The sequence below is a fragment of the Bufo gargarizans genome, chromosome 1 (assembly GCF_014858855.1).
Source record: "Bufo gargarizans isolate SCDJY-AF-19 chromosome 1, ASM1485885v1, whole genome shotgun sequence".
NCBI lineage: Eukaryota > Metazoa > Chordata > Amphibia > Anura > Bufonidae > Bufo > Bufo gargarizans.
Genome location: NC_058080.1, coordinates 716,567,286 through 716,593,813, shown reverse-complemented (window position 1 = coordinate 716,593,813; position 26,528 = coordinate 716,567,286). Strand labels below are relative to the sequence as shown.

The window sequence follows — 26,528 nt, the reverse complement described above, 5'->3', positions numbered from 1 at the left end:
CGACTTTCGTCATGGATCCACAAAAACGCTTCCGTTACAATATTACAACCACATGCCTCAGTCATGAACAGATCCGATTGTATTACGTCCTCTATAGCCATGACGGATCCGTTATGAACACCATTAAAAGCCAATGGGGGACGGATCAGTTTTCTACTGTGTAAAAACGCTGCTTGCGGCGTTATTCTGTCCGCGATAGGGACGCAACCAAACGCAACGGAATGCATTTCCGTTTCGTTCAGTTCAGTTTTGTCCCTATTGACAATGAATGGGGACAAAACTGAAGTGTTTTCTTCCACTATTTGGATCCTATGACGGATCTCAATAGCGGAATTGAAAAAGCTAATGTGAAAGTAGCCTAAGCGACTATTTTGGTAGGAGGTGGGAAAAGGATTATCAAGTTGGATTGCAACAAGCTGGATCCTTTGCCCCTGGGGGAGAGAAGTCGAAGCCAGTGTACAAACTCCAAGCAGATCAGACATGAACTGAAGGTGCTACTGACCACCAGCCCACCGAGCCCACCCTGAAGTGTTGGCGCATTATTAGAATAACCCAAATTAAAGGGGTATTCCAGGATAGGGGATAACTAACAGATTGCTGGGGGTCCTTCCGCTGGGACCCCCACCGATCACGAGAATGGGGGCCCCATACCCCCCCCAGAAGTCAAATAAATGGAGCGGTTGCATGCATTTCAGGGGAGCAGCAGGGGACATGGGCCCCCATTCTTGTGATCAGTGGGGGTCCCAGCGGTAGAACCCCCCCCCCAATCTGATAGTTATCCCCTACCCTGTGGATAGGGGATTACTTTTACCTACTGGAATACCCCTTCAAATTACCCAAAGAAGCGTCAGTAAGGCCCCTTGCAGACGAGCTTGTGTCACGCTGCGAGTCGGCAGCTCAGCTCCCGGCCTGACCTCCCAGCACTGACGGGGGTCACAAAGCATTATATTGAATTATGATGCTATGTAAGCCTTACAGTTCGGGAAAGTATTAGATGACACTAACAGAATTATGTCAGTGACATCTAATACAGTCCCGAACTGTAAGGGTTACATAGCATCATAAATCAATATAATGCTATGTGACCCCGGTCAGCGCTGGGAGGTCAGGCCGGGAGCTGCGCTGCAAACTTGCAGAGTGACAAACGCTTGTCTGTAAGGGGCCTAAAACGGCTAAAATACAGGGAAAATGAAAACGAATTTCTTACATTTGCTTCAATTAAGCGGAATAATCCTTTACTGCTCCCTAGGTATCGCTACATGAATATTCCTCCACAGAACAAGGTCTTGAGGTTTTCTCTACAGCCGGTGAGGGAGCGGTAATCTCATACTCGGAGATTTAGTCACAATGCTGATATTTAATTATTATGTAATTACTGGGAAGAATAGAGGCTGGCGGAGCGACGGTCGGTCATACACCTTGCAGTCAGCTGAGAGCCATACCTCCGACCTCTCCCTGTGCATATGCACGCGCAGCTGGGAAGAAAGGCTGGAGATCCCCCATACACACAAGTCCATTGGCCAATCCCATTAAAATGGGGTCTGACAACTTTTATCTCAGGCGTATGAAGAGGTTAAGGCCTCATGCACACAACCATATCCGTTTTGCGGCCCGCAATTTGTAGGTCCACAAGATATGAATACAGTCCATGGGCATTTTTTTTTTGCAGTTTTGCATTTTGCGGACATATTTAATTTTTTTTGCGGATTCGGAAAGCATATGGATAATGCGGGAACTTTCTGCATCCATATGTCCGTTCCGCAAAAACATAGAACATATCTTATATTTGCCCGCAAATAGTGGAACACAGACACGCTGAAGTCAATGGGGCTGCAAAAAAATGCAGATGCGATACAGACAGTATCGGTATTTTGCAGACTGCAAAATACACACAGCCGTGTGCATGAGGCCTAAGTCCGAGGGTACATGTTTATTAGGGACTTGGTAGGAATAGCTTTCGGGAGAACAAACTTTTGACCAACATACATCTTCGCTATATGGGGACCCTTGAAGGGACTGTCCGTGTATTTACTAACTGATGACCTATCCTAAGGATAGATCATCAGTATCTGATCGGTGGGGGTCTGACTCCCGACACCCCCACTGATCAGCTGCTTGAAGCGACCACGGCACTCCGGTGAGCTGCAGTCTCTTCCTAGGCCAGGGAAGTCACGTTCATCTGTCACATGGCCTATGTGCAGCTCAGTCCCATTCAAGGGAATTGCCTGCAATACCGAGCACAGCCACTATGCAATGTACGGCGCTGTGCTTGGTAAGCTGGGAGAAGGCCGCAGCACTCCCTGGAGCCCAGCAGCCTTTGAGACAGCTGCTCATTAGGGGTGTCGGGAGTCGGACCCTCATCGATCACACATTGATAACCTATCCTGACAAAAGGTCATCTGTATTAAACACTCAGACAATCCTTTTAATAACTGTCACAAGCTGAAGGTTTGCTACAATTGAATCCAGTTTAGACAACGTCTGTGAGCAAAGATTAATGGCAGAGCAGGTGCCCTGACAGTTCTGCTACAATGTATCAGTAAAATGTATCGTTCTGGGGTCCCAACTGTTCAGTGCAGAGATTGGACACCAGTGGCAGCAAATCTCCAGCTGTATGAAGTAGTAGGTCTGTACATGCTGAATGTAAATAAGAATGCTCCCTTTCACCGACAGCAAGCAGCGGTCTTGAAAATGGTGACGGATTGAAACACAAAGTATATTAGAAAACCGCCAAACTGTTCATCTGTTCATCATACAATGTATTCACATGATGTGGGTATGTTATGTCACCACCTCTTAATAGGAGGGGGGGGGGGGGTCCTTGACCTTTGACTCCACCTGGGTACATGTTTGCAATGAAAGGCTTCACATCTCATCATCTATTTGTAAGCAAATAACAAGGCAAGGTGCACAACGGGGCACAATGCAGACATTAGCCTTGACCTGACTACAGTACTTACACTCCTGCTCCAGGAGATGAGGCCGCAGATGAAACACAATGGACCCAGCCCCGTATCTGAGACATCCCTACAGAACCTCATACACATGGAAGTCTACTGCCAGCTTGTTTATTGTGTCTCCATATTAACATGTTGCCTTCTAATGATACCCTTTAAGGCCTTTTATTTTACATGGGATAATGATCGGGAACAAAAAAAAAAAATAAAAAAAAATAAAAGCTCGTTCCCAGTCACTGCCCCATGTGAAAAAGGCACTGTTCACCCGACAAATGAGCAAACGCAAATCTGTCGGAAGATCGCACCTTCCACGAGACACCAAAAATCCTCGTTTGTAGGCAGCACATCGCGCTGTGTAATCAGACTTGATGCTAACAATATGCAAAGTGAATGGGGAGCGAATGATCACAGTAACGATCATTCATTTCCCATTTAATTTGCACCACCATGTAAAAAACAAGCACCAATCGACTTGTACCATGGACACGCCTTTAGGACTGAAACGGCATAGTGCGGATCCGTCTAGAAACGCTAGTGTGAAAGTAGCCTAACCCTCCGAATGGAAGCCAAAGGAACACTCTTGGCTTCTGTCAGTATAATGGGGGCCTATGGGTCCATTTTACATATGTGCAAGGAGCTTTACCAATGCGTATGTTAAATGTACACTGAGAAGTCCATTATAAGCTACCGCATAGAGGGCTATATACACATTTACATCTAAGAGAACTTACTCCACTGACCAGTGATGGGCTGCAGAGGTGACACGACATTGCCGGGTGAACACAAACAGACAGCAGAGACAGAAACCGTCAGCTGTCGGTAAAAAATGTCATGGGGGGGATGGAGAACCCCTTTAAGTTCCTTGTTGCTCTTGCCTGGAAGGGATTTAACAGGACTGATCCATAAGCCCTCCTGACAACGGTTTTCACCGAAAATGAACAATTCTGTAGTATCTTTTCTTAGAACGCTGCATTGCGTCATTCCTCTGTTATAGCTCCAGGAAATCTAGGAATACAATGACAACTGGGTGCTAACCGTTCTCTTGCCATGAAATGTGTCCCTACACAGCCTGGCACAATCATTGCTGATCACATTCTGTAGTCTATTGATTCATACATTTTCAGGAGGAATAAAAGTGCAATAACACAATGCAGATTTCTAAGGAATGATGCAAAATTAAACTTTTCTCTTTCTTTTATTATTAATGTGAAAAAAGCTAAAGGTCGTTTCAAGTGGTGGGAGGATTGGGACAATTATCACGGCCAAACATCCGAACGAACGCTCGCTGCCGATAGCAGTCCCATGTAAAGGTGCCACCGAGTGAAAAATCTAATCTTTCAAGGCGCACGTAAAATCCATATTCCTCGGCAGCACATTGCCCTGTGCACACAGGGATGTGCTACTGACAAAGAAGGAAAATACATGGGGACGAATGATCACAGTAACGATCATTCATCCCCCCCATACAGCAGCGATGTTTGCTGCATGTAAATGCAGTTAATGAGAAGCAACGATCAAGAAGGAAGGTTCATAGGAATCACTGGCAGAGCTATCGGCCCGTGAAAAAGGCCCCTAAAGCTACAGTCACATTGGTGCTGTGGGTTCTGTTTATAAACCACCCCGCTCTTCTGGATCCGTCACCAGTGGACACCAGCCGCGTTCAGTGGAGCATCACGTGGATCCGGTCCCGCTGACGTCTCCACTGTGTCTGAAACATGCAACGTAGGCACGCCAATATAATGCATTATCCATGTTACCTGGCTGTGGTTGTTGGAAGGCGATTTCTTTTTCGGTGAAGTCCGATTTACGTCCAATTGTTCATTACATTCCACTGTCCACTGCAGAATACAAAAATAATGCAGGTCAGCGACATCGGAGGCGGTACACAAACTGCAGACAACACTGGTCCACACACTGCTGGAACAGACGTAAAGTAAAGAAAAAAAGCAACTTTGCTTCTTTACGTCTCAATTAAAAATCTCCTGCCGTTTTTTGCACACAGCTCCTAGGCAAACCTATGTGCCTCCAAAAATACAGGCAACAAACAGACCATGTGCTTAGATCCCGCAGGTTACTCCACTCGCTCTTCTAGTGTCTGTAGGTTGCCAAGAAGACTGGAGTAACACAGGACTGAAGGATCAGACTACACAGGCTGTTTGTAGTCTGTAACCATGGAGACACAAACAAATCTGAGATTGTGTTCCTCCTTTTTTCTTTAAGAGGCATTAGAACGATATAAAAAAATATTGCACATACCCTCTAAAAACCACCATGATTAGCATAGAAATAAGAACTGTGCTATTCTCCGAGGGGACGTCCGTTCATGGACCGGTATACGTCCGTTGGAACAATATACCAGTTTATGGTAGACGGGGGAGGATGAGACCTTCTTCTGAGCTGGGTGTTGTCAGCTGTTTTCTTGAAGGACTAAGCATTATCTCTTCTACTTACAGGGCAAGAAGCGGTCATTAAAGGTTTTACAGGAGTGTGAAGTCATCATTTACAACCAGCGAGGTGAACACACAGGAGGAAGCCAAGTCCCACCACTTCTGCTGGGCGGAACGATAATGGGGAGAACCCCGGCCTGCACATCCTAACGGTCAACCTGGCTGCAGATAACATGATCGAGGCTCAGAGGATAATGCTGTCTATAGGGAGCTATCAATATCTTCTTACAAATCACTCCCATGGCCGTTAGTACAGAGGAGGGGGAGATCGGGAGATGTCCCGGTGTAAAGGGGCGGTAAACCTAAATCGTGCCGCTGATAAGAGTGCTATAAGAGGAGCTAATGATATCAGTAACCTCTACAGGTTCTCACAATTGGATATAATTATTGGGCAGGGTTTTCCCAGCCTTCTTACAGTCATCCCAGCCTCTCAGTAGCCAAAAATCAATGATAACAGGGAAAAAAAGATTGTATTAAAGGGAGTTTATCAGCAGTTTTGACCATGCAAAACTGCTGGCTGCACTGGGTAGGGTTTGGGAAGAGCAGTACAAACATACCTTTTATTATCAGGAGCAGTGTGAATAGGAAGTTTTATACAGCCAGGTTCTGCTCCTGCAAGTGCACCTCCCATTGAAGCTCCACTCCAGGGCACTTGAAGGAGCAGAATCTGGCAGAGTAAAACTTAAAGGGGTTCTGGACCTTCTGGATAGATCATCAGCGAAGGTCCGACACCCGGGAAACCTGCCGATCAGCTGTTTGAGAAGACAGCTGCGCTCAAAGTAGCGCCTCGGCCTTCTTGCTGTTTACCGCAGACCCAGTGATATCCCGACTATTAAGCCTTCTCAAACAGGTGATGGCTTCTTAAAAGGCGGTGAGTGCAGGCTAATTTGTCCCTATCCAATGGCAGTGTTCTCTAGTGTACGGTATACAGGGTGCATTCACCTATGGGAAAGTGCCTGAGCAGAAGGTTCCTAGCTTGTATAGTCCTGCCTAGGTGTGCTATCACAACCCGTTTACCGTATTGCAAGACCTCTGCAAGTCCTAACCTCGGCTTGCCCACTGACCATGCTTCTGCCTGTCTCTTTGGTTACAGGCACCAGTGTCTCTTGACCAATCTGGGTCAGCAGCCTCTGAATGGAGACTACTCCTAGAGATGGCGGCCAGGTGGCTCATGCAGCAAAGTACAGATCCAGGAATGGGGGTGAATGGGCGATTACCAGCAGACCACCATAACAACATCTTCAGGAGTAGCCCTCACATCCATTCAGTTGTCTGACTGGCTCCATGATCTCACCTGGGAAATATTAGATGGGGTTTTTTCGCTTTCTCCGTCACCTTCGGTCTTGTCCGTCAGCAGCCCCTGAACCTGATACTCCAGGACGTAACTATCAATAAATCTTTCTAATTCTTCAATCTCTTGGGAACGACTACTGCCTGCTTCTGAGGAGGCCGAGGCCACGGACGAGTTCTCCATCACTTCTGCACGCTAAAGAAAACAGAAGATAGTACAAGTGAGAGGGAACTACTTCACTTTTTTACTTGGACTAGTTTGGAAACATTTTCTTGGAAAAAGCTCAGAGATTTCTGAAGAAAGGTGTGATAAGATAATTTGGCAAAAACTAGGGCAAATTATAGCAAAAATAACTTTCTGTGACTACTTCAGCAAATGCTGCCATGTGTATTCGAATAGTGGTCACTCAGACAGTACCTGAAGTGTTTGCTGGGCAACCCCAAGTAGCATGACTTGAAAAAATCCTGGGCCCTTTTTGTTGCAAGAAGAGATATAAACATAGGGGGGTATGAGATACTAAAGCAGGTCATACACAGGAGATGAATGTTGGCCATAGCTGCTGATTTTGGTGGGTCTGGCCAACAATCTAATCTGTAAGGTGGTGTCCCCACTCTACCATGACGCCAGATATCAAGGAAAAGAAGGGGTTAAAGGAGGTAGACTGCTGTCTATCTGACCTTTGGCAGCAGCTTGCTCTCCTCTCCCTATTCAGAACACATGCTGAGCCAAGCCCAGCTTACATGTGTATGAGCGGAAATTGGACAATTACTATCTACACTGTATGGACAGCTAAAGGGCTCCCTGAGTTTAATAATAAATGTTCACATGCCACTAAACGCCATAAAATATCATCATAAACCCACCCACCATAAGCGCCGCAGCTCTGGTCCTTCTTCAGTGTACATATAGGTGGCTGTAGCAGTGACCACCGAGGACAGTGACTGGTTACAGTAATCATGAGCCGTCTACCTGAACGTCGCTAATGCAGCGATGTATACAAACACCAGAGGCAGGATCAGAGCCGTGGTGCTGAGAACGGAGGGGGAGAAACAGCAGAGTATGGGTTGATGTTTATTTTATGGGATTTAGAGGCATGGGGCAAGTTCGTATTAACGTGGAAAATATGCAGTTACTAAAGCAGAGGTCAGCAACCTCGCACTCCAGCTGTTCTGAAACTACAACTCCTAGAATCCTCCTTTCACTTCTATGGGCGTTACAAGATCAGCCAAGTAAGTGTGCATGCTGGGAGTTGTAGTTTCACAGCAGCTGGAGAGCCAAAAGTTGCTGATCCCTGTACTAGAGTAAGGTAAGGCATCACACTGTTGAAATCTACATGCAGTAAGTATTGCTCTGCAGCAACAGATTGGACTGGTTAGTGTGAACTGGTGGAGCATATAATAAGATAAATATCATTTATATAAATAAATATAAATAAAATATAGGTCCACCACTGACCATGTAATTCCAGCCCTGAAGCGTGTAGAATAGAGAGTGCAGCTCTGGAGTATAATACAGGATGTAACTCAGGATCAGTACAGGATAAGTAATGTAATGTATGTACACAGTGACTCCACCAGCAGAATAGTGAGTGCAGCTCTGGAGTATAGGGGCTTGGTCACACGAACATGCCGTATTTTGCGATCGGCAAATTGCAGATCCGCAAAACACGGATGCCGTCTGTGTGCCTTTCACAATTTGCGGAACGGATGGACCTTTATAGAAATGCCTATTCTTGTCCGCTAAATGGACAAGAATAGGACATTACTCATAATTTTTGCGGGGCCACGGAACAGAGCAACGGATGCGGACAGCACTCCATGTGCTGTCCGCATTTTTGGAGCCCCATTGAAGTGAATGGGTCCGCACCCGAGCCACAAAAAATGCGGCTCGGATGCAGAACCAAACCACGGTCGTGTGAATGAGCCTTAATACAGGATGTAGCTCAGGATCAGTACAGGATAAGTAATGTAATGTATGTACACAGTGACTCCACCGGCAGAATAGTGAGTGCAGCTCTGGAGTATAATACAGGATGTAACTCAGGATCAGTACAGGATAAGTAATGTATGTACACAGTGACTGCACCAGCAGAATAGTGAGTGCAGCTCTGGAGTATAATACAGGATGTAGCTCAGGATCAGTACAGGATAAGTAATGTAATGTATGTACACAGTGACTGCACCAGCAGAATAGTGATCACAGCTCTGGAGTATAATACAGGATGTAACTTAGAATCATTACAGGATAAGTATGTACACAGTGACTCCACCTGCAGAGTAGTGAGTGCAGCTCTGGAGTATAATGTTGGGTGTAAACTCACAATCAGTACAGGATAAGGCTACATTCACATCTCAGGGAGATAAATCCAGTAGTCTGTTGCGGCAGAGGTAGAGAATACCGAAGTCAACATACCTGGCATAGCCATACAAGGCCGGATCCCCATTCACTGGCAGGTTTCCCTTATAAATGCCAGCTTTCAGCCATAGAAATACCACTAAATGCAGCAGTATTTGTCAGGCCAAAAACCGGCATTTATGCTGAAACCCACCAGATCTCATTATAGTGAATAGGGATTCGTATGTTCCCAGCTATGCCGGATACGGTAACTCCGGCAGTCTGTTCCTCAAAGACTGAAATTATGAGACCAATGCAATAAAATAGATAAAACACAAAGGAATATTTTTTTAGTTTACAGGGAGCTTTAATACGTTGTAAAAGACTGGGGAATAGAAAACTAGCGTTCACAGTGCAACCCCCTCTCCATTTTTTACAGCTAGTAAAGAAGAGGCCATAACTGGAATGCCTTTCTTCTAGTCTTAGAATGACATGTATAAAGTATGTACGCAGTTACGGCATGCCATAGTGTCAGTCCGACAGGTAAGTAACACCACGTGTGCTGCCTGCACTCCGCTCTGCAGTCCGGTCCTCAAGAAGAACGCAATGCAAATAACTAGAATGATATATTTGTGTGAATGTGAGATTGTACTCAATGAGAGCAAAAAAAATCCTACACCAAGAAGAAGTTGGACTGGGATGAAACTTTCTCTGTGTGATGTAATGATGATAGATGCAAGTGATCACGATATTAAAGCAAAAGGAGAAGATTATTGGGAAAAAGATGTCCCAGCTGGGTCTGTAGATTCTGCACATGGAGGCATACAGGTTCCTGGTATACTGCGGCACATTTGCTCACAGATGTTACGGCTGGACCTGTAGATCCTGTCCCAGCTGGTCCCATAAATGCTGGGTTGGTGATAAATCTGGTGACCGGGCAGCCAAGGAAGTGTAATCTGGAGGAGACGTTCCTGGGAAACCCTTGCTGTGTGCGGGCGAGCATTATCCTGCTGATAAATCCAGTTGGAAGCCCTGCCATGAGGAGCACACGTGGTGGCAGGATGTCCTGCACATATCGCTGAGCTGTTAGTGTCCCTCCTATCACTACTAGGGGTGACCGACTGTCCTATGTGATGGCTCCCTGATCATCACACCAGCAGTGGGGGCAGTGTGTCGCTCCTGTAACAGCGACTGCTGTGCGCCGCTGTTCCCTGCTTACCGCCGCGGTCCCGGTCACTGTGTTCAGCTGTGATTTGCTGCCAGTGTTTTCTTTCAGCCCTGGCCACAGCATGCTTGCTGCTCGTTTCCTGCAGCATTTCCTTAAGGGCCGGCGTGCGTCACTTCCTGTGTTTTATGGGTAGGATCATGTGACCTCTCCAACCAATTCTATCCCTCCTGCACATATATAAGTGGCTCAACCCCCTTCCCAGATGCCTCAGTGTCAAGGTCCTTGTGTCCTGCTAAGGTTCCTGATATCCACTTGTGTTCCCATACTCTGCTACCTGATTTATCCCTGCCTGCTTACCTTGACTCTCCTGTTGCCGACCGGATTGCCTGACCTGACCTGTTGCCTGTCTGACTTCGTCTCTGCCTCATCCTTCGGTCCTGTACTGTTGCTCCTGGTTGCTGCTGACAACGCCTGCACCTCTGGTACCTTTCTCAGGTACCTCCTGGACCAGCTGCCTCGTGTGCCTATCCTCCTCAAGAGGTAGCCACCTGGTGTTACCCTCGGGAAAATCTATCCCCACCATCAGGGGTACTGTGAAGATCGAGGGGTTCACTTAGACAACACCCTTAGAGGAGGTAGGACACGTGGCACAGTGGGTTCACACCTGGTGGTTCGTGACAGCTCCACAGCAAAGGCAGGATTGAAGCGCTTACCACGAGGTCTCCATACTCCAACCTCACCATCGTCCGATCTCAAGCAGAACCTGGATTCATCAGTAAAGACAATATGGTTTTAGACTATAGCAGTCCAGGCTTCTCGTTTGTGACACCACTGCATATGAAGGTAATGGTGGCTGATTGTCAATGGCGGGGCACGTAATGGGGGCCAGGGTACCATATTTCCTTCTGATAAATGTCTAGAGATGCTCCAGGCAGACAGGGGTGTGTAAAGAAGGGGCCACCTGTGTCTGAATGGTGGACAACAAAACTGTGGGAGCTGCTCGTGCTTGTCGGTGGATCAAATGATCCTCTCTACTGGCGTCTGTCTGTTCACATGTGTGCGTGCCTTCACATAATCACTGCTCCCAACATCTAACAGCTAGGTCTGAACGCCCTAGGTGGTGGGACATTTGTTGAAACAACCATCCCACTTCTCTCCGTCCAATGATGAAGTATGTCTTTGTGTGTTGTAGAGGCATGTCTATCAGTCACCAAGAGGTACACTACACAAGTGGCCTCTGAGAGCAGCGGGGGAAGCACTTTAATGCCCTCTTGTGGCAAGACCCAGTATTTAAATCAGACCACACCTGTAATCATTTACATATCTGCCTGCGACATAACTGCATGCTGAGTTTTGCAGTCATCCGACATTTATATCTGGGAGCTGTACGTTGTCAATGAGTGTATGTAATGGCACAGTGGTTAACACTGCCAGGACCTCAGGAGCTGTATTCCCATATACACTGATCTCAGTCTGTGCCTGTGGCTCTTCAGCTGTTGTGACACTACCACTCTCAGGATGCAGACACATCTATAGGCTGCAGACCACAAGATCCACGACCACCTCTCTTCTCTCACCAGGCACACTGCTGCTCCATTCACAGTCTGACAGAGGGAGCAGAGAGCGGCACTCAATGGATATGCCCTCAATGTCCGATAGGTGCACCTATCCTTAGAACGGAGCACGCAAAGAGCAGGAGGGTGAACCGCGTACGAGTGCCCACCCTCCATTCATTACTATGGAACTGCCAAAAAAGCGCCATAGAAGTGAATGGAGCAGTGGCCGCGCTTGCACAATGCCCTTCCCATTCATTTTAATGGGATTTTCGGCAGTCCCATAGAAATGAATGGAGGGTGGCCGCGCATGCACAGTGCGCCCTCCTGCACTTTACATGCTCCGTTCTAAGGATAGGTGCAGGTCCCAGAGGTGGGACCCGCACCTATTAGACATTGAGGGCATATCCTAGCGATATGCCCCTAATGTAAAAGATGGGACAACCCCTTTAAAACTAGATCAATAATAAAAAAATTAAAAAAGTGTTACTTTGTATCAGTTTCACAGATCTGAGCGCACGTTTAGTATAGGAGAGACAGTGCAAACTACAGGCATGTGAGCGGATTAGGTGGATTATCAATGGGCCGGCTAATCCCAACACAGCTCTCACCTTTATCCCAGACCGCGAGCGTGCATGTAATCAGCTGGCCAGCAGGCTCACTCCATACTGTGGGTCAGCAAGACGCCGCTCACCTTGCATATGACATACCTACAAAACACAACGTAACACAGATGAAGTACACAGACGTCATAGACACAGCTCATCATCATCATCATCACTTACAGGGAACCTCCACCTCTAATTAAATGGGTCGTCTCATAAAGACCCCCTCATCCATACGAGCGTCTCTCGTGGTGGTAGTGGACTCTGGCGGACCATTTATTACGAAAGACTTCTCCTGCAGCATGGCCGACGGTGGCATCCTTCTGCAAAATCATCTCCCCGCCAGGGGTGCAAGGAATGCTACCCGGAGGGATCAGCTCACGCAAGGCCACTATTCAGAATCAAATCGGCATGGGCCCTGGCTGGTTGTTTAGCTCTGGGGATCTGCCTGCATCCTGGGAGTAGTAGTTCACAATGTCTGAAGAGCCACCAGTTGGAATTGCACCACACTGGACAGGGCCGTCTTTACCAAAGGGCAAAAGGGGCAGCTGCCCCGGGCATCAAGCTGTCTGTGTACTTTAACGTTGTGATCTAGGACCTTAATGACAGTCACCATGTGACCAGTAACCTAGCAATTACTGGTCACATGGCTATGAGGTAATCACAGGTCCTAGCAGGAGTGTTGCAGAAGTTAACTGTGGAGCTTTTTTGTGTGAAGATTACATCAGAAAAAGGTGACAGGGGCTGTTATGTTAATATACTGTAAACTACTGTATAGTGGGGGGCTGTATATTGTGTGGGGCCTGTATACTGTGTGTGGGGCCTGTATACTGTGTGTGGGGCCTGTATACTGTGTGTGGGGCCTGTATACTGTGGAGTGCTATACTGCTCTACTGTATAGTGTGGGGGGCTGTATCGTGTATAGTTTGGGGTGCTGTATACAGTGAGGTGCTATACTGCTCTACTAAATACTGTGGGGTACTGTATAGTGTGGGGTGCTATACTGCATACTGTGTGGTGCTGTATACTATAGGGTGCTATACTGCATACTGTGGGGTGCTGGGGTACACTGTAACACTAGGGTGAGCCGAGCCCCGGTCTCCTTCCTGCAGAGCGGTGCCCACTTCCAGCCTGAGCCCAGCTGCCCAGAGCACTGATCCTGAGCCGCTGGAGTCTTCAGAACTGGAAGTATTTACAGTCATTCACTGGACTCTACAAGATGTGTGGATTTTTTGTGTGTGTGCGTTGTGGTGGAGGGCGCGATTGCCTGCTAAGGTGTGGGAAGGCGGGATCCAGGGGGCCCAAGTAAATTTTTGCCCAGAGTCCAATCAATATTAAAGACGGCCCTGACACTGGATGACTACTGCTCTCAACATGAAGAAGCATCACCGCCACATACTGACAGGAGGGATTAGGCGGCTTCATTAGCGGTAAAGCCAAGCTTTTTGTTAAGTGGACGTAGGGATTAGAATATTAAAGTGTGGAGAAAGCGTGTCCGCAGAGCGGGCGGCAGGATACATGGTCATAGGGAGAGGTGATTAATTTGGGTGTGCCGCTCCAGTGACACAGCAACCGGCCAGGAAACCAAGCACCCCGCAGCTTCTTCCTAACCAGAAGATCTGAGCCCCAAATACAGTGCAGATCCCCGAATGATGGGCAATGTATGCAGCACCTGTCACCTCATAATTACCAGTATTCTTACCAAATTTCAATTACTAAAACCATTCTACTTATTTCATATTATAGAAGTTACATTCTTGTACATAGGAGCAGTATTATAGTAGTTATATTCTTGTACATAGGAGGCAGTATTATAGTAGCTATATTCTTGTACATAGGAGGCAGTATTGTAGTAGTTATATTCTTGTACATAGGAGACAGTATTATAGTAGTTATATTCTTGTACATAGGAGACAGTATTATAGTAGTTATATTCTTGTACATAGGAGACAGTATTATAGTAGTTATATTCTTGTACATAGGAGACAGTATTATAGTAGTTATATTCTTGTACATAGGAGCAGTATTATAGTAGTTATATTCTTGTACATAGGAGACAGTATTATAGTAGTTATATTCTTGTACATAGGAGCAGTACTATAGTAGTTATATTCTTGTACATAGGAGGCAGTATTATAGTAGTTATATTCTTGTACATGGAGCAGTATTATAGTAGTTATATTCTTGTACATAGGAGCAGTATTATAGTAGTTATATTCTTGTACATAGAAGCGGTATTATAGTAGTTATATTCTTGTACATAGGAGCAGTATTATAGTAGTTATATTCTTGTACATAGGGAGAAGCATTATAGTAGTAACAATAGAATTTTATTAACAATAGTAGCAAAAAGAGAAACAATTGAGCTACATGGTGTATCATGTGGTAGGTGGTGTATGATGTAGCAGTGTTCAGTATGTACTGTACAGTTCCCGCCTGCTCCTCATACTAAAGACACTCTTGTCATTGCTGATGAATAGCGGTATGTCCTGAAGCTCTGCATTCCGCTCTGATGTTCAGCGATTGATGTTAGTCGCCCAGCGGCTTTCTATTCTGTACCTGTGCTGAGAACAGCTGAGCCCTGTACAACCGCACACTGCTATCTCTGTGTAACTGGGACACAGTCCAAACCTCACCGCTGACGATATCGCAATATAAACATCCAGATAAGGCCAGAGTACCGTACAGTAACGGTTATGGGTACGGAGGAAAAAAGTGCTACAACACACATAACTGTGTACAAATGCACACATAGGAGATAGACAGAAACATAGACAGACAGACCGTGCAAGTCCTGCGTCCTTTTCAAAATGTACCTGCGCACCGCCTCCCTTGTAGCGGCTGTGCGGTGTAATTACAGCTTCCCACCCGGTACACTGGAAGGGAGGCAGCATGCAGGCAGACACTGAAGAGAACGCAGCGCTCGCACAAGCACTGTGGCCTCATCATCCAGTTCATCAATGGGATACTGGGAGTCCTGAGAATAGGTCCTCAATATCCAAGGCTCCAGCGTAAATACTGGCGATTTTTCACAGTGAAATTTCTTCTGGAAAATCCGTAGCTGCAGCAACACGGAGGAGATTTTAGTGAATCCCATCCACACAATGCGGACAAAATCCACACGTATCTTGATCATGATGCCGATTTTAAATAATTCTCAGCATGCTGCAGATTTCGCTGTTTGCAATGATATTTAGTTTGCAAATGATCCTTTAAGAACGATTATTTCCCACTGCAACAGCCCGTCCTGAGTTATGCAAGGAATGCCAGGTATGTGGCCAGTCCCATCAGCTGCTACGCTCAGGCCTCATTCACATTTCCATTTTTTTTACGGACATGTGCTAGCTGCATTTTCTACGGACAGCTCAAGTACTCATTGATATTAATGTATTTGTTCACACATCAGTGGTTTTCCGTGAAAAAATAAATACAAATAAAATCAAGGGAGCATGCGCTACAGACCAACACTCCAGTGACCGCCACTGCTTCCTCTTAGCAGCTGCAATGCAGATGGGGTGTGCCGCCAAACCCCTGCACACTCGCTACAGCCAATGGCTGCAAGAATTTGAGTTGCTGAGATATTACCTTCAAACTGTGCGACCATAGGCCGCTGTAGGTGGACAGGGCTTCAGACACTATGTGAAAATCCAGCCTCAAGAGAAGTTTTAGAAAGGAATATCGCCGGTGTAAGTTCTGAGGAAAACATTAAACAAGTAGGAAATCTCGGCATGCAGAATTGCGCATGCAGCTCTGAAGTACAACGCAGGCTCCTTCTACTATATAAGCCTAAGTCTGTCTATGACATTTTACTTCTTCGCCTTCACTTGTCTCTTTAAATTAACTCCCCCCCCCATCACATGTAGGTCACCAGCTCCCATGGTAATTTTCCTGAAACACTCAGTGCTGCTCTGTGCTTGTGGATCTTATTTGTCAGTGATAACATTGTCTCAATAGCCAATTATTGCTCACAATGGAGATAAATGTGGCGGGACGGGAAAAGGTCACATAACGATCAACCACTTGTCCAGTATGTTTCTATTGGATAGAAGAAAAACCTGTTCTGTGTGAATTCAGCTCTGCGGATGCAGCTCGTCAGCAATGACGGGCCGAACGGAAAGCCATGTAATAATTAGCCGTCTTAGTAGAGGTCTGCAGAGGTTGCCTGGGAACAGACTGAAGATTACAGCTCGGAAGGGTCTCATGATAGAGAAAAGCGTTCCTCTAGACCAGGCATGCTCAACCTGCGGCCCTCTAGCTGTTGCAAAACTACAACTCCCAGCATTTTCGGACAGCCTACAGCAGGGATACTCAACCTGCGGCCCTCCAGCTGTTGCAAAACTACAACTCCCAGCATTTTCGGACAGCCTACAGCTATCAACTTACAGCAGGGCATTGTGGGAGTTGTAGTTTTAAAACAGCTGAAGGGCCGCAGGTTGAGCATCCCTGTTCTAGACCAAGCGCCCGCATCTCCTAATCACCAGCCTCATGGCACAAACGCAACCTTGTTATTAACTCCATTATGGAAGTATATTACATTTACATCACCCGTCATACACAAAGGTAGGACCTCAGGGTGGTGGGTCCACCCTCACCTCGTGGTTAGGAGTGCCATACACCAAACGATATTACTATATAAAATGCACAAAACACTACCATATACTGCATTTCCTACACAATACTGCCATACAATGTCTAACAAGACCCTGATGGTCCAGAGCAGCAGAATATGACATATTTCACTCTCAATTTACTTCTGGTTGTACTGTTCTTGTTGCCTCCTATGAAATGGGGGCCCTAGGCAACTGCCCGGTTTGGCATACACTGTATTTCCTACATAACACTGCTATTCAGTGCCCAAATAATCCTGCCATACAATACCTAACAAGATCGTGGTGGTTCAAAATGGTGAAAGCTTACACACTTCACTTTTAGGTTGCACCTAATTGCCCAGTTCTTGGTGTCCCCTATGTCCAGTTTGCCATACACTGTATTTCCTACATAATACTGCCATTCAGTGCTCAAATAACCCTGCTATACAATGCTTAAATAAGACCCTGGTGGTCAAAAGAAGTGAAAGCTTGCTCGCACTCAAGTTGTCCAGCTCTTGGTGCCCCTTTGGAAATGGAAGCCTGTAGGCTTTTGGCCAGTTTGCCAACCACAACCACCCTGTTTACAGCAAATAAAAGATAGCGAAATACTGTAAAAATTAGGTCTGTTGGGCTTTAAAGCTACTGGAGGTAAAATAGGAAGAGAAAGCATCGGGCGCTGTGGAGCGGAGTGACAAAACACGGAGCCGAAAGTGCGAGACAATGCCGTCTAACAGGATTCCCCACTTCCATCTGATCGCACATAGGAAAGCCTCCATCATCTTTCGACATAGCAAACTGTCATGGTAGATGGGGATAAGAGGAACAACAAGTAAACAAACAGCAACAGGTAAACAGACTAGGCCCCAAATCTAGGGAGGAGGGAATGGTAACCTCCTAACAATCCCTGAGCCTCTCCCTGACTGCTGACAGTATGAGCAAGTCCTGATGGTGAACAAACTCATACGCTGGAACCTAAGCCCTGCTGACACTGTAGCAAACCCCAACTTAGGGAGCGGGAAATGAGACGGCCAGTACCTACCACCGTGAAGGAACCAGCGTCTCCCCGAGACCTGGAAGCAACCCACGCACAAAAGGAGAAAACAGGAGGACTTAGCTTGAGACGAGCAGGAAGTAGAGGATGCACGAACAACCAGTATAGAACTCCAGAAGGAAAATAGAGCCTCTTAAACAGCTAATGAGCAGTAGCTGTGGAGAGGTGGGATCCAGGCCACAACAACATACGGAAAGGAAACACAGAAAGACCTGTCAGATAGACTCACGTGCTGCAAGTCTATCCGATCTTCTCAGATCCCTCACAGGGCAGGCAGTGACACAAACTCAGCCTCAAGAAGGGAGTTTTATCGAAACGTTACTATATACACAATACGATGGCGGCGACTTAAAGAAACCTCTAAATGCAAGGAACTTTCTCAGAGTGCTGTTTCTATTTCGGAATAATATTTGGTGGAAAAAGGGAGCGGATTTAATTTTGTCATTCTCCCAATACGGGTAATGGTAGATGATAGCAAGTGACCCTTATTACATACAGCGCTTTCTAATCTGAATAGAACAGCTAGAAAAGCATGTGGGGTATATGGACTGCCTAGAAGGGGGTACCCCTCTCCCCACGAGACGGCCTCTGTTCTGGCAGATTTGAGGAGTCCTTTGATTACGTGGACGGTCATTCATCTCAACAGACGTCATGTAATTCTACAACAGAGGTTTTCTGGACGAGGCATGCGGACAATAGCCGGGGTCAGCAGCGCACAGCTTTAGCACAGGCTGCATTGTACAGACAAGGGCTGGCACCCGTAGGCCGTGCGCTGCCAGCCGCTGACTCTTCGCATGTTGCCTCCTATTGTTCTGATCCTGGCAGCTGGCCGCTCATGTTGGAGCAATGCGATTTCAGTGCATTTCCCAGCTGCAAGTGAAATGCGAGGCCGGCTGTGGCGTCCTCCAGCCAGTGGTCTAAACTCCATTGATGGACTACAGACTGCCATAGAGAGCAACCTCAGGTTTCCAAACAGATCTGCCAGACAGCGGCAGAATATTTAACGGTGCAGCTACACAGCGACATATCATGAAAATGTTAGTCAATGCTGTTGCAACATGCTAAGCTGCAAGTCACAAAAAATCCAGACAAAAAGAAATTTGTGGCACACGTTGCGTATGATTTTTCCTCCATTGACTATAATGGGAGTTGCTCAGGCTGCAGATACGGATGACCTATCAATGATCAGTATCAGATTGGTGGCGGTCCGACGTCCAGCTCCCCAAGTGATCAACTGTTTTGGGCTGCCGCAGCGCCTGCAGCTACGCTGTACTGAGCTGGTGGCAGATAGTTCTGTACACTGTATAGTGGCAGTGCCGAGGCACTGAAATCACCTGTCGATTCAAGTGAATAGGACCTAAGCTTAAGTACACCGACTCCGAAAACTATACAAAGTATGGAGCCTTCTGCTTCCACTCCAGTCCACAGTTTCCAGAAACAGCTGATTGGTGGGGGTGCTGGGTGTTGAACCTCCAATGATCCTGAGTATAGGTTCTCACTATCTGTAGTCTGGAGAACCCCTGAGGACAGGTCCTCAATGTCAGTAGTCTGGGGAACCCCTGAGGATAGGTCCTCAATATTTAGTCTGGAGAACACCTGAGGACAGGTCCTCAATGTCAGTAGTTTAGAGAACCCCTGAGGATAGGTCCTCAATATTTAGTCTGGAGAACACCTGAGGACAGGTCCTCAATGTCAGTAGTCTGGAGAACCTCTGAGGATAGGTCCTCAATGTCAGTAGTCTGGAGATTGGAGAACCTCTGAGGATGGGTCCTCAACATCTGTAAGCTGGAGAATCCATTTAAACATCTGATTTCAGAAAAACATGTATTTTCTTCCAGAAACAGCGCCACACCGGTGCATGGGTTGTGTGTAGTATTACAACTCATGGGGTAGGGTGCTGCTTTTGGATGCAAACAATCCTGGATAACCCCTTTAAAAACTGCACTTTATTCTAGGCAGAGCAGGCCGTTCCTTTCCGTATTTTGGAGCCTTCCTCTGCCACCTGGTTTTTGATTTCAGAACATTTCCTAACCCCCCTTCCTCTGACAGTGCCAGCAGCAGGAACATCCTTATATGACAGGAGACTGAACAAAGACCTGAAGCGCTTGCTGAAATCACATCGCTCCAACATCGGGGCCGGCTGCCAGGATCTGGGCTGGAAACAAAAGGAGGCAACATGCACGGAATCAGAGGCTGGCAATGCACGGCCTACGGGTGCCAGGCCTTGTCTGTACCATGCAGCCGGTGCGGACCCCGGCTGTGTGTCCTGACAACTTTCTATCATGCAAACTATACAACTGTGGTTTAAGTCAGCAAAAAGCATGTTCCTATTCTCTGACAGCAAGCAGAGATCTCCAAAATGGTGAAGAATTTAAATAATTCAAGCCAAATCTTCTCTCCTTTCCCTTTTTTGCTCCCCCTTTCGAACACTTTGGCACCTTGCTGCATGCCCTCCGCATCACAGGGCCGCTGTCACTGCCGGGTGACAGGCAGCATTTCCTCCTAGCACATGATGCAAACGTGCTGCTTGTCCCATCAGGGCACGCCTGTCAGACATGTAAAGCCTCGCTGTGACAGCATTATTGCATCCAGCCTCTCTGTTCAGGCTGAATGGGCCGACAACAGCAGCTGGGAACTGGGCGGACAAGCTCTCGCTCTTATGCTTTGTGACAGATGCGGTGGCGTTCCCATGCATCTGTGCGTACTGCAGGTAAAGATCCGGCTCCAGTATACCCACATGGGAAGAGTGCCTTTGCCAAGCAGTCACATCCATTAGAGGCATAAGGTAGTACTGTAGCAGGTGTAGAACTACAAGTACTAGCATGGACAGTCCAATAATATAGTTCTTAAAGTGATAAAAGAAGAAATAAAAATAGATGGCAAGAACATGTCTATCGGTTTACCTTCTGTAAGTTCTTAAAGGGGGTTTTCCAAAATTTTCCTCTGGATAGGTCATTATCTGATCAGTGGGGGTCCGACACTCAGGACCTCCGCCGATCAGCTGTTTGAGAAGGCAGCGGCTCTCCTGTGGATGCTACGGCCTTCTCTCAGCTTTTCCTAGGCCAGTGATGACACGTTCATTGGTCACGTGGCCTAGGAGTATTTCAGACCCATAGAAGTGAAGGGGGCTGAGCTGCAATACTAAGCACTGCCACTATACAATGTACGGCGCTGTGCTTGGTAAGCAGGGAGAAGGCCGCAGCGCTCACAGGAGCACCAGTACCTTCTCAAACAGCTGATCAGTAGAGGTCCAAGGTGGTGGACCCCCACCGATCAGACACTGAGGTCCTATCAAGAGTATATAAAAAAAATCTCAGATTTTTTTTTTCTAAGCAGACAAGTCTTCTAGAAATCTGCTGATGAAGCAGAAGCTTTGGCTCCTTGACCTTCTCCACGTTGCAGCTGCAATGTCTGAAGACGTGTGGCTTGCTTAAGTTAGTGCCAAGTGTAGTATGACCACATGGCGGTTGAGATGCGACCATGCTGCGGTCGAGTACCGTCTGGCCGTATGACCCACAGCGGACTCTACTCAAACTAATCAGGACGGCACTGTTTGGTCTGTCTGCGCAGTATAGCAAGGGCCCCCGCTGTAGCCTGTACAGCAGTGCAGGTAACTGACCACAGCATGGCCGTTCGCAACCGTGACACAACCGCACCGTGCGGTCTTACCTCTTAGAGAAGTAGAGGAAGGATTTCACTACCTTCCAGAGACAAAGTAGTCTAAAGGTAGTCAACAACTATTCCTTCAGACCACCCATACACATGTACCCGAGGCTCAGCCGAGCAATGCCCATGATCTCAATGATGGGGGTCCGAAGTGTCGGACCTCCACCGATCAGATACTGATAATCTATCCAGAAGACCGGTCAGTAGTATATAAAAGTCTTGAAAAACCCCTTTTAATCAAATTCCAGCTGAACACAACGTTCCCTAATCTGTGGCTCTACAGCTGTTGCAAAACTACAACTCCCAGCATGCATTGACACACATTAAACATAATGACCTTCCTTTCTGATCACTGGGGTGCCAGACAGTTGATAGGAAGCGGAGTGATCAAGAACAGGACACGACTGATGCCATGGGGCAGGCGGGAAGGATGTGCACTCTGCCAGCTGTAAGGATGGTGCTGGGAAAGTAATGACTTCAGAGCATGCATTCAACATTTTGGAGGCTTCAGAGTTGAATTCTCCCAGCATTGCTGTCTGGTTCAGAATCCGCACATGAGCTTTCTCTGGTGCGCTGCATTTTGGGTAAATAAGGCTACTTTCACACTTGCGGCAGAGTGATCCGGCAGGCAGTTCCGTCGCCAGAACTGCCTGCCGGATCGGGCAATCTGCATGCAAACGGACAGCATTTGCAAATGCATTGCTAGAACGGATCCGTCTCTCCAGATGTCCTCCGGAGAAACGGATCAGTTATATATTTTTTCACATTTTTACCGGAAGGACGGATCCGGCGCTAATACATTTCAATGTAAATTAAACTGATCCAGAATTTTGGACGGAGATAATAGCGCAGCATGCTACGGTATTTCCTCTTTACAAAACGCTGTTCAGTGACTGAACTGAAGACATCCTGATGCATCCTGAACGGATTTCTCTCCATTCAGAATGCATGGGGATATGCCTGATCAGTTCTTTTCCGGTATTGAGCCCCTATGACGGAACTCAGTGCCGGATAAGAAAAACGCTAGTGTGAAAGTACCCTTAGACTTTACATTAGGAAATCTGCTGTAATCCCTATCAGTATAGGGAGGAAACCCACGCAGACACAGGGAGAACATACAAACTCCATGCAGACCACCGCTGAGCCAACATGCATCCATATTAGCTGTAGACTCAGAACGGTAAGAAATGTTTTAAGGGGTTCTCCAGGATTTTCATATCGATGTCCTACCAATATGAGATCGGCAGGGGTCCAACTCCCTGCAACCCCGCCGATCAGCTAGGCCATCAATATCAAAACCCTGGATAACCCCTTTAATGAAGACTATTTGCAAAGTTGTTTCTTCTTCCATCGTAGATGCACGGAAACCAGAGAAAATATTTGCAAAGGTGGACATAGCCTTTGAAAGGGAACCCGCCAACTGGTTTGGGCCAACAAGTTACCACCATACCGCTGGGGTTTAGGGTCCCAAGCTTCTCCAGTGGGATCTGGCATGTGCACTCACCTGATGAAGCAGAGGATGATGCACCTTGCGCTCGATGTGCCCAATGCGTAGTGAAGACAGGGGTACAATCCGCAGCATCATCTGTGCAGGGCGCATGCACCCAATGCTGCTGGAGAACAGTCTTCTCTCGGTAAGGACTTCACACTAGCACTAGACATCCAGCAGGCTGTTCAGGAGGGGACAGCCTGACGAATTTCTCTGCATTCTGGCATTGTGGAAGTTTGTAAGTCTTCGTCCGGCAAACCTTCTGATATCAGGACATTCAGCGCAACCTTTGTACCTATGGCCAAATAGATGAAAACGCAATAGACAATGCAATCTATGGAAACCTACCTTTACAGGGGCTGCCTCACTTCAGCAAGTGGCATTTATCACGTAGAGAAAGTTAATACAAGGCACTTACTAATGTATTGTGATGGTCCATATTGCTTCCTTAGATCACATTATACACTATGCTCGCATCGAGGAGTTACGACCACCTGCAATCCAGCAGGGGTGGTCGTGCTTGCATACTATAGGAAAAAGCACCAGACTCTCTGGCGACCAGCAATTTTTCCTATAGTGTGCAAGCACGACCACCGCTGCTGGATTGCAGGTGGTTGTAACTCCCGGTTGCCAACAGCGTATAATGTGATCAAAGGAAGCAATATGGACAATCACAATACATTAGTAAGAGCCTTGTATTAGCTTTCTCGACATGATAAATGCCATTTGATGAAGTCACACAACCCCTTTAATATTACGGCTGATCTTTTCCATCCAGTCTATACTTTATGAGGACAGACAAGGCATCGGAGGAGGTTGGGAGTCACTCACCGCTCCTAATCCTGAGAAGAATATCACTATCCTAGACTATAAAACACTTCAAAGGGAGGCCTCCATTGATACAGAGGGTGGCATCGCACCTATAACTGCCGTGAAACCTGCAATTAGTGGAGAACAATGGCAGCCAAGCCCCATGGATTGTTGTGTACGGGGGTGGATGGGGCAGGGCAGGATGAGTGCAGCGACCCAGCAGTGGAGCGGTTGTGGGTCCTCTTATATCCTATGGGCCTTCACGTCCCTAGTGAAAAAGTGGCCCCCAGGATCATCACAAATAAGCGTGTGTGTGGTACAGATGATGTGCGATACAGTCAGAGGTCCGCTTTTACAACCACTACAGTCCATTAAGTAATTCACAGTCAATAGGACATGACCTATTTTTGAAAGCCGCTATTGACTGTGCATTACTTAATGGACTGCAGTGGTTGTAAAAGCGGACCTCTGACTGTATCGCCATCATCTGTACCACACACACGCTTATTTGTGATGATCCTGGGGGCCACCTTTTCACTAGGGACACCAATAAACATCCGTTTAGACAGAAGTGCACCTGTTTAATGTTAAAAACTGATACACTATTGAAAAAAAATGGGCCTTTCAGGGTTAAAATAAATTAAAAAAAAATACTAAAATACTCACCTCACCACTTGCACACGTGGTTTTTGTTTTTTTTTTCGCAACAGCAAAATGGGGGGCCAATATTCCTACGGGGGGGGGGGGGGGCAAAAAGTTGGTCATTATGCCTAATTGGGGGCAGGAAGGGGGTCATTCCTACTGGGAGCACACAAGGGGGGGGGTCATTATTCATATTTGGGGACACTAAGTGGGGAATTATTCATAACGGGGGGCCACTATAGAGACCATTTGATGCCCTGGAGAGCACTATGGGGGGGGGGGGTATACTGCACTGTGGGGTTAGGATTTTATTTTTATTTTTTTAATTCATCTGTTTAAAACGGATGCAAAATGGTAGTTAAATGGCGTTTCTATTTTCTGACAGTCAGCGGAGATCTTGTACAAGGCTGAACTTTTCACTAGGAAGAGAACGCAGCAAATCTCATTGTTTTCCTGACTTAAGAACGGTTACCGGTCATGACGAGTCTGAATTCTCTGAAGAAAACGTGGCGACCTTGTAAGAAAGCCTCCGTATAGTGACAATACGCAGTGCCGCCTCATTCATCCCTGTACATAGCGACAAGCCAAGGATGCCATCGCTGTATCTACATAGAGGAGAGATTACATCTGCCTTACTTAAGGAGGTATTCTTGACATGGACATTAATCACAGGATATGCTATATAGCAGTGTTTCCCAACCAGTGTGCCTCCAGCTGTTGCAAAACTACAACTCCCAGCATGCCCGGACAGTCTTTGGTTGTGAGGGCATGCTGGGAGTTGTAGTTTTGCAACAGCTGGAGGCACACTGGTTGGGAAACACTGCTATATAGGACTGACAGGTGCGGGTCCCACCTTTCTGGAAAATGGGCGTCCCCCTGACATGCGAAGCGAGGAACCTCTGTATAGTGCATCCAGGTGGACAATGAATGGAAAGATGGCTGCAAATGTGAATAGGAGCTATAGAAACAGATTAACTCACCAGGTGGGTCAGGGGTGGGGGACCCATGTTCTTCACCCACATCTATCTGCTGTTAATACACCATAGATATCCAGACGTGGAGTACCCCTTTAAAGCAACGGTCCAGTCCCCTCTGCGCACAGATCCTAGTCACTCCTATCCAGCCTATGTACACGGGGGCCTTAGGCTACTTTCACACATGCGTTCGGTGCGGATCCGTCTTGTATCTCCACAGACGGATCCGCACCAATAATGCAAACGCTTGCATTTGTTAATAACGGATCCGTTTGCATTTTTCATTAAAAAAAAAGTCTAAGTCAAAACGAATCCGTCCTGACTTACATTGAAAGTCAATGGGGGACGGATACATTTTCAATTGCACCATATTGTGTCAGTGAAAAACGTATCCGTCCCCATTGACTTAAATTGTAAATCAGGACGGATCCGTTTGGCTCCGCATAGTCAGACGGACACCAAAACGCTGCAAGCTGCGTTTTAGTAACCGCCTGAAAAACGCAACGGAGACCAAACGCAGCCAAATTGATGCATTCTGAATGGATCCTTATCCATTGAGAATGCATTGGGGCTGAAATGATCCATTTTGGGCCGCTTGTTAAAGCGGACCCAGAAACGCCAGTGTGAAAGTAGCCTTAGGGCTCATGCACACGACAGTATTTTGCGTTCAGTATACTGGACGTTTTTTGAGTTCAGTATGCGGAACATATACTGAACCATTTATTTCAATGGTTCAGCAAAAAATACTGAAGTGTCTTCGTGTGCATTCCGTTTCAGTATTTCAGTATTTCCGTGCCGTGAAAAGATAGAACATGTCCTATTCTTGTCCACAAATCACGGTGCTTGGCTCCATTCAAGTCAATGGGTCCGCAAAAAAAATAAAAAATCGGAACACATACGGAAATGCATCCGTATCCGTTCCGTTTATGCTGAACCATCTATTGAAAATGTT

General features: G+C 46.8%; 1 protein-coding gene across 1 annotated transcript in view; it reads right to left on the bottom strand.

The window, feature by feature from the left end:
• Window positions 1-26,528, bottom strand: part of CTIF (cap binding complex dependent translation initiation factor) — a 176,695-nt gene that overhangs the window by 138,940 nt on the left and 11,227 nt on the right. Inside the window, 3 exon segments of the mRNA XM_044276324.1 lie at window positions 4,715-4,795; window positions 6,699-6,890; window positions 12,362-12,460. Of these exon segments, the coding sequence (XP_044132259.1) occupies window positions 4,715-4,795; window positions 6,699-6,878 (261 nt within the window). The 5' untranslated portion in view covers window positions 6,879-6,890; window positions 12,362-12,460.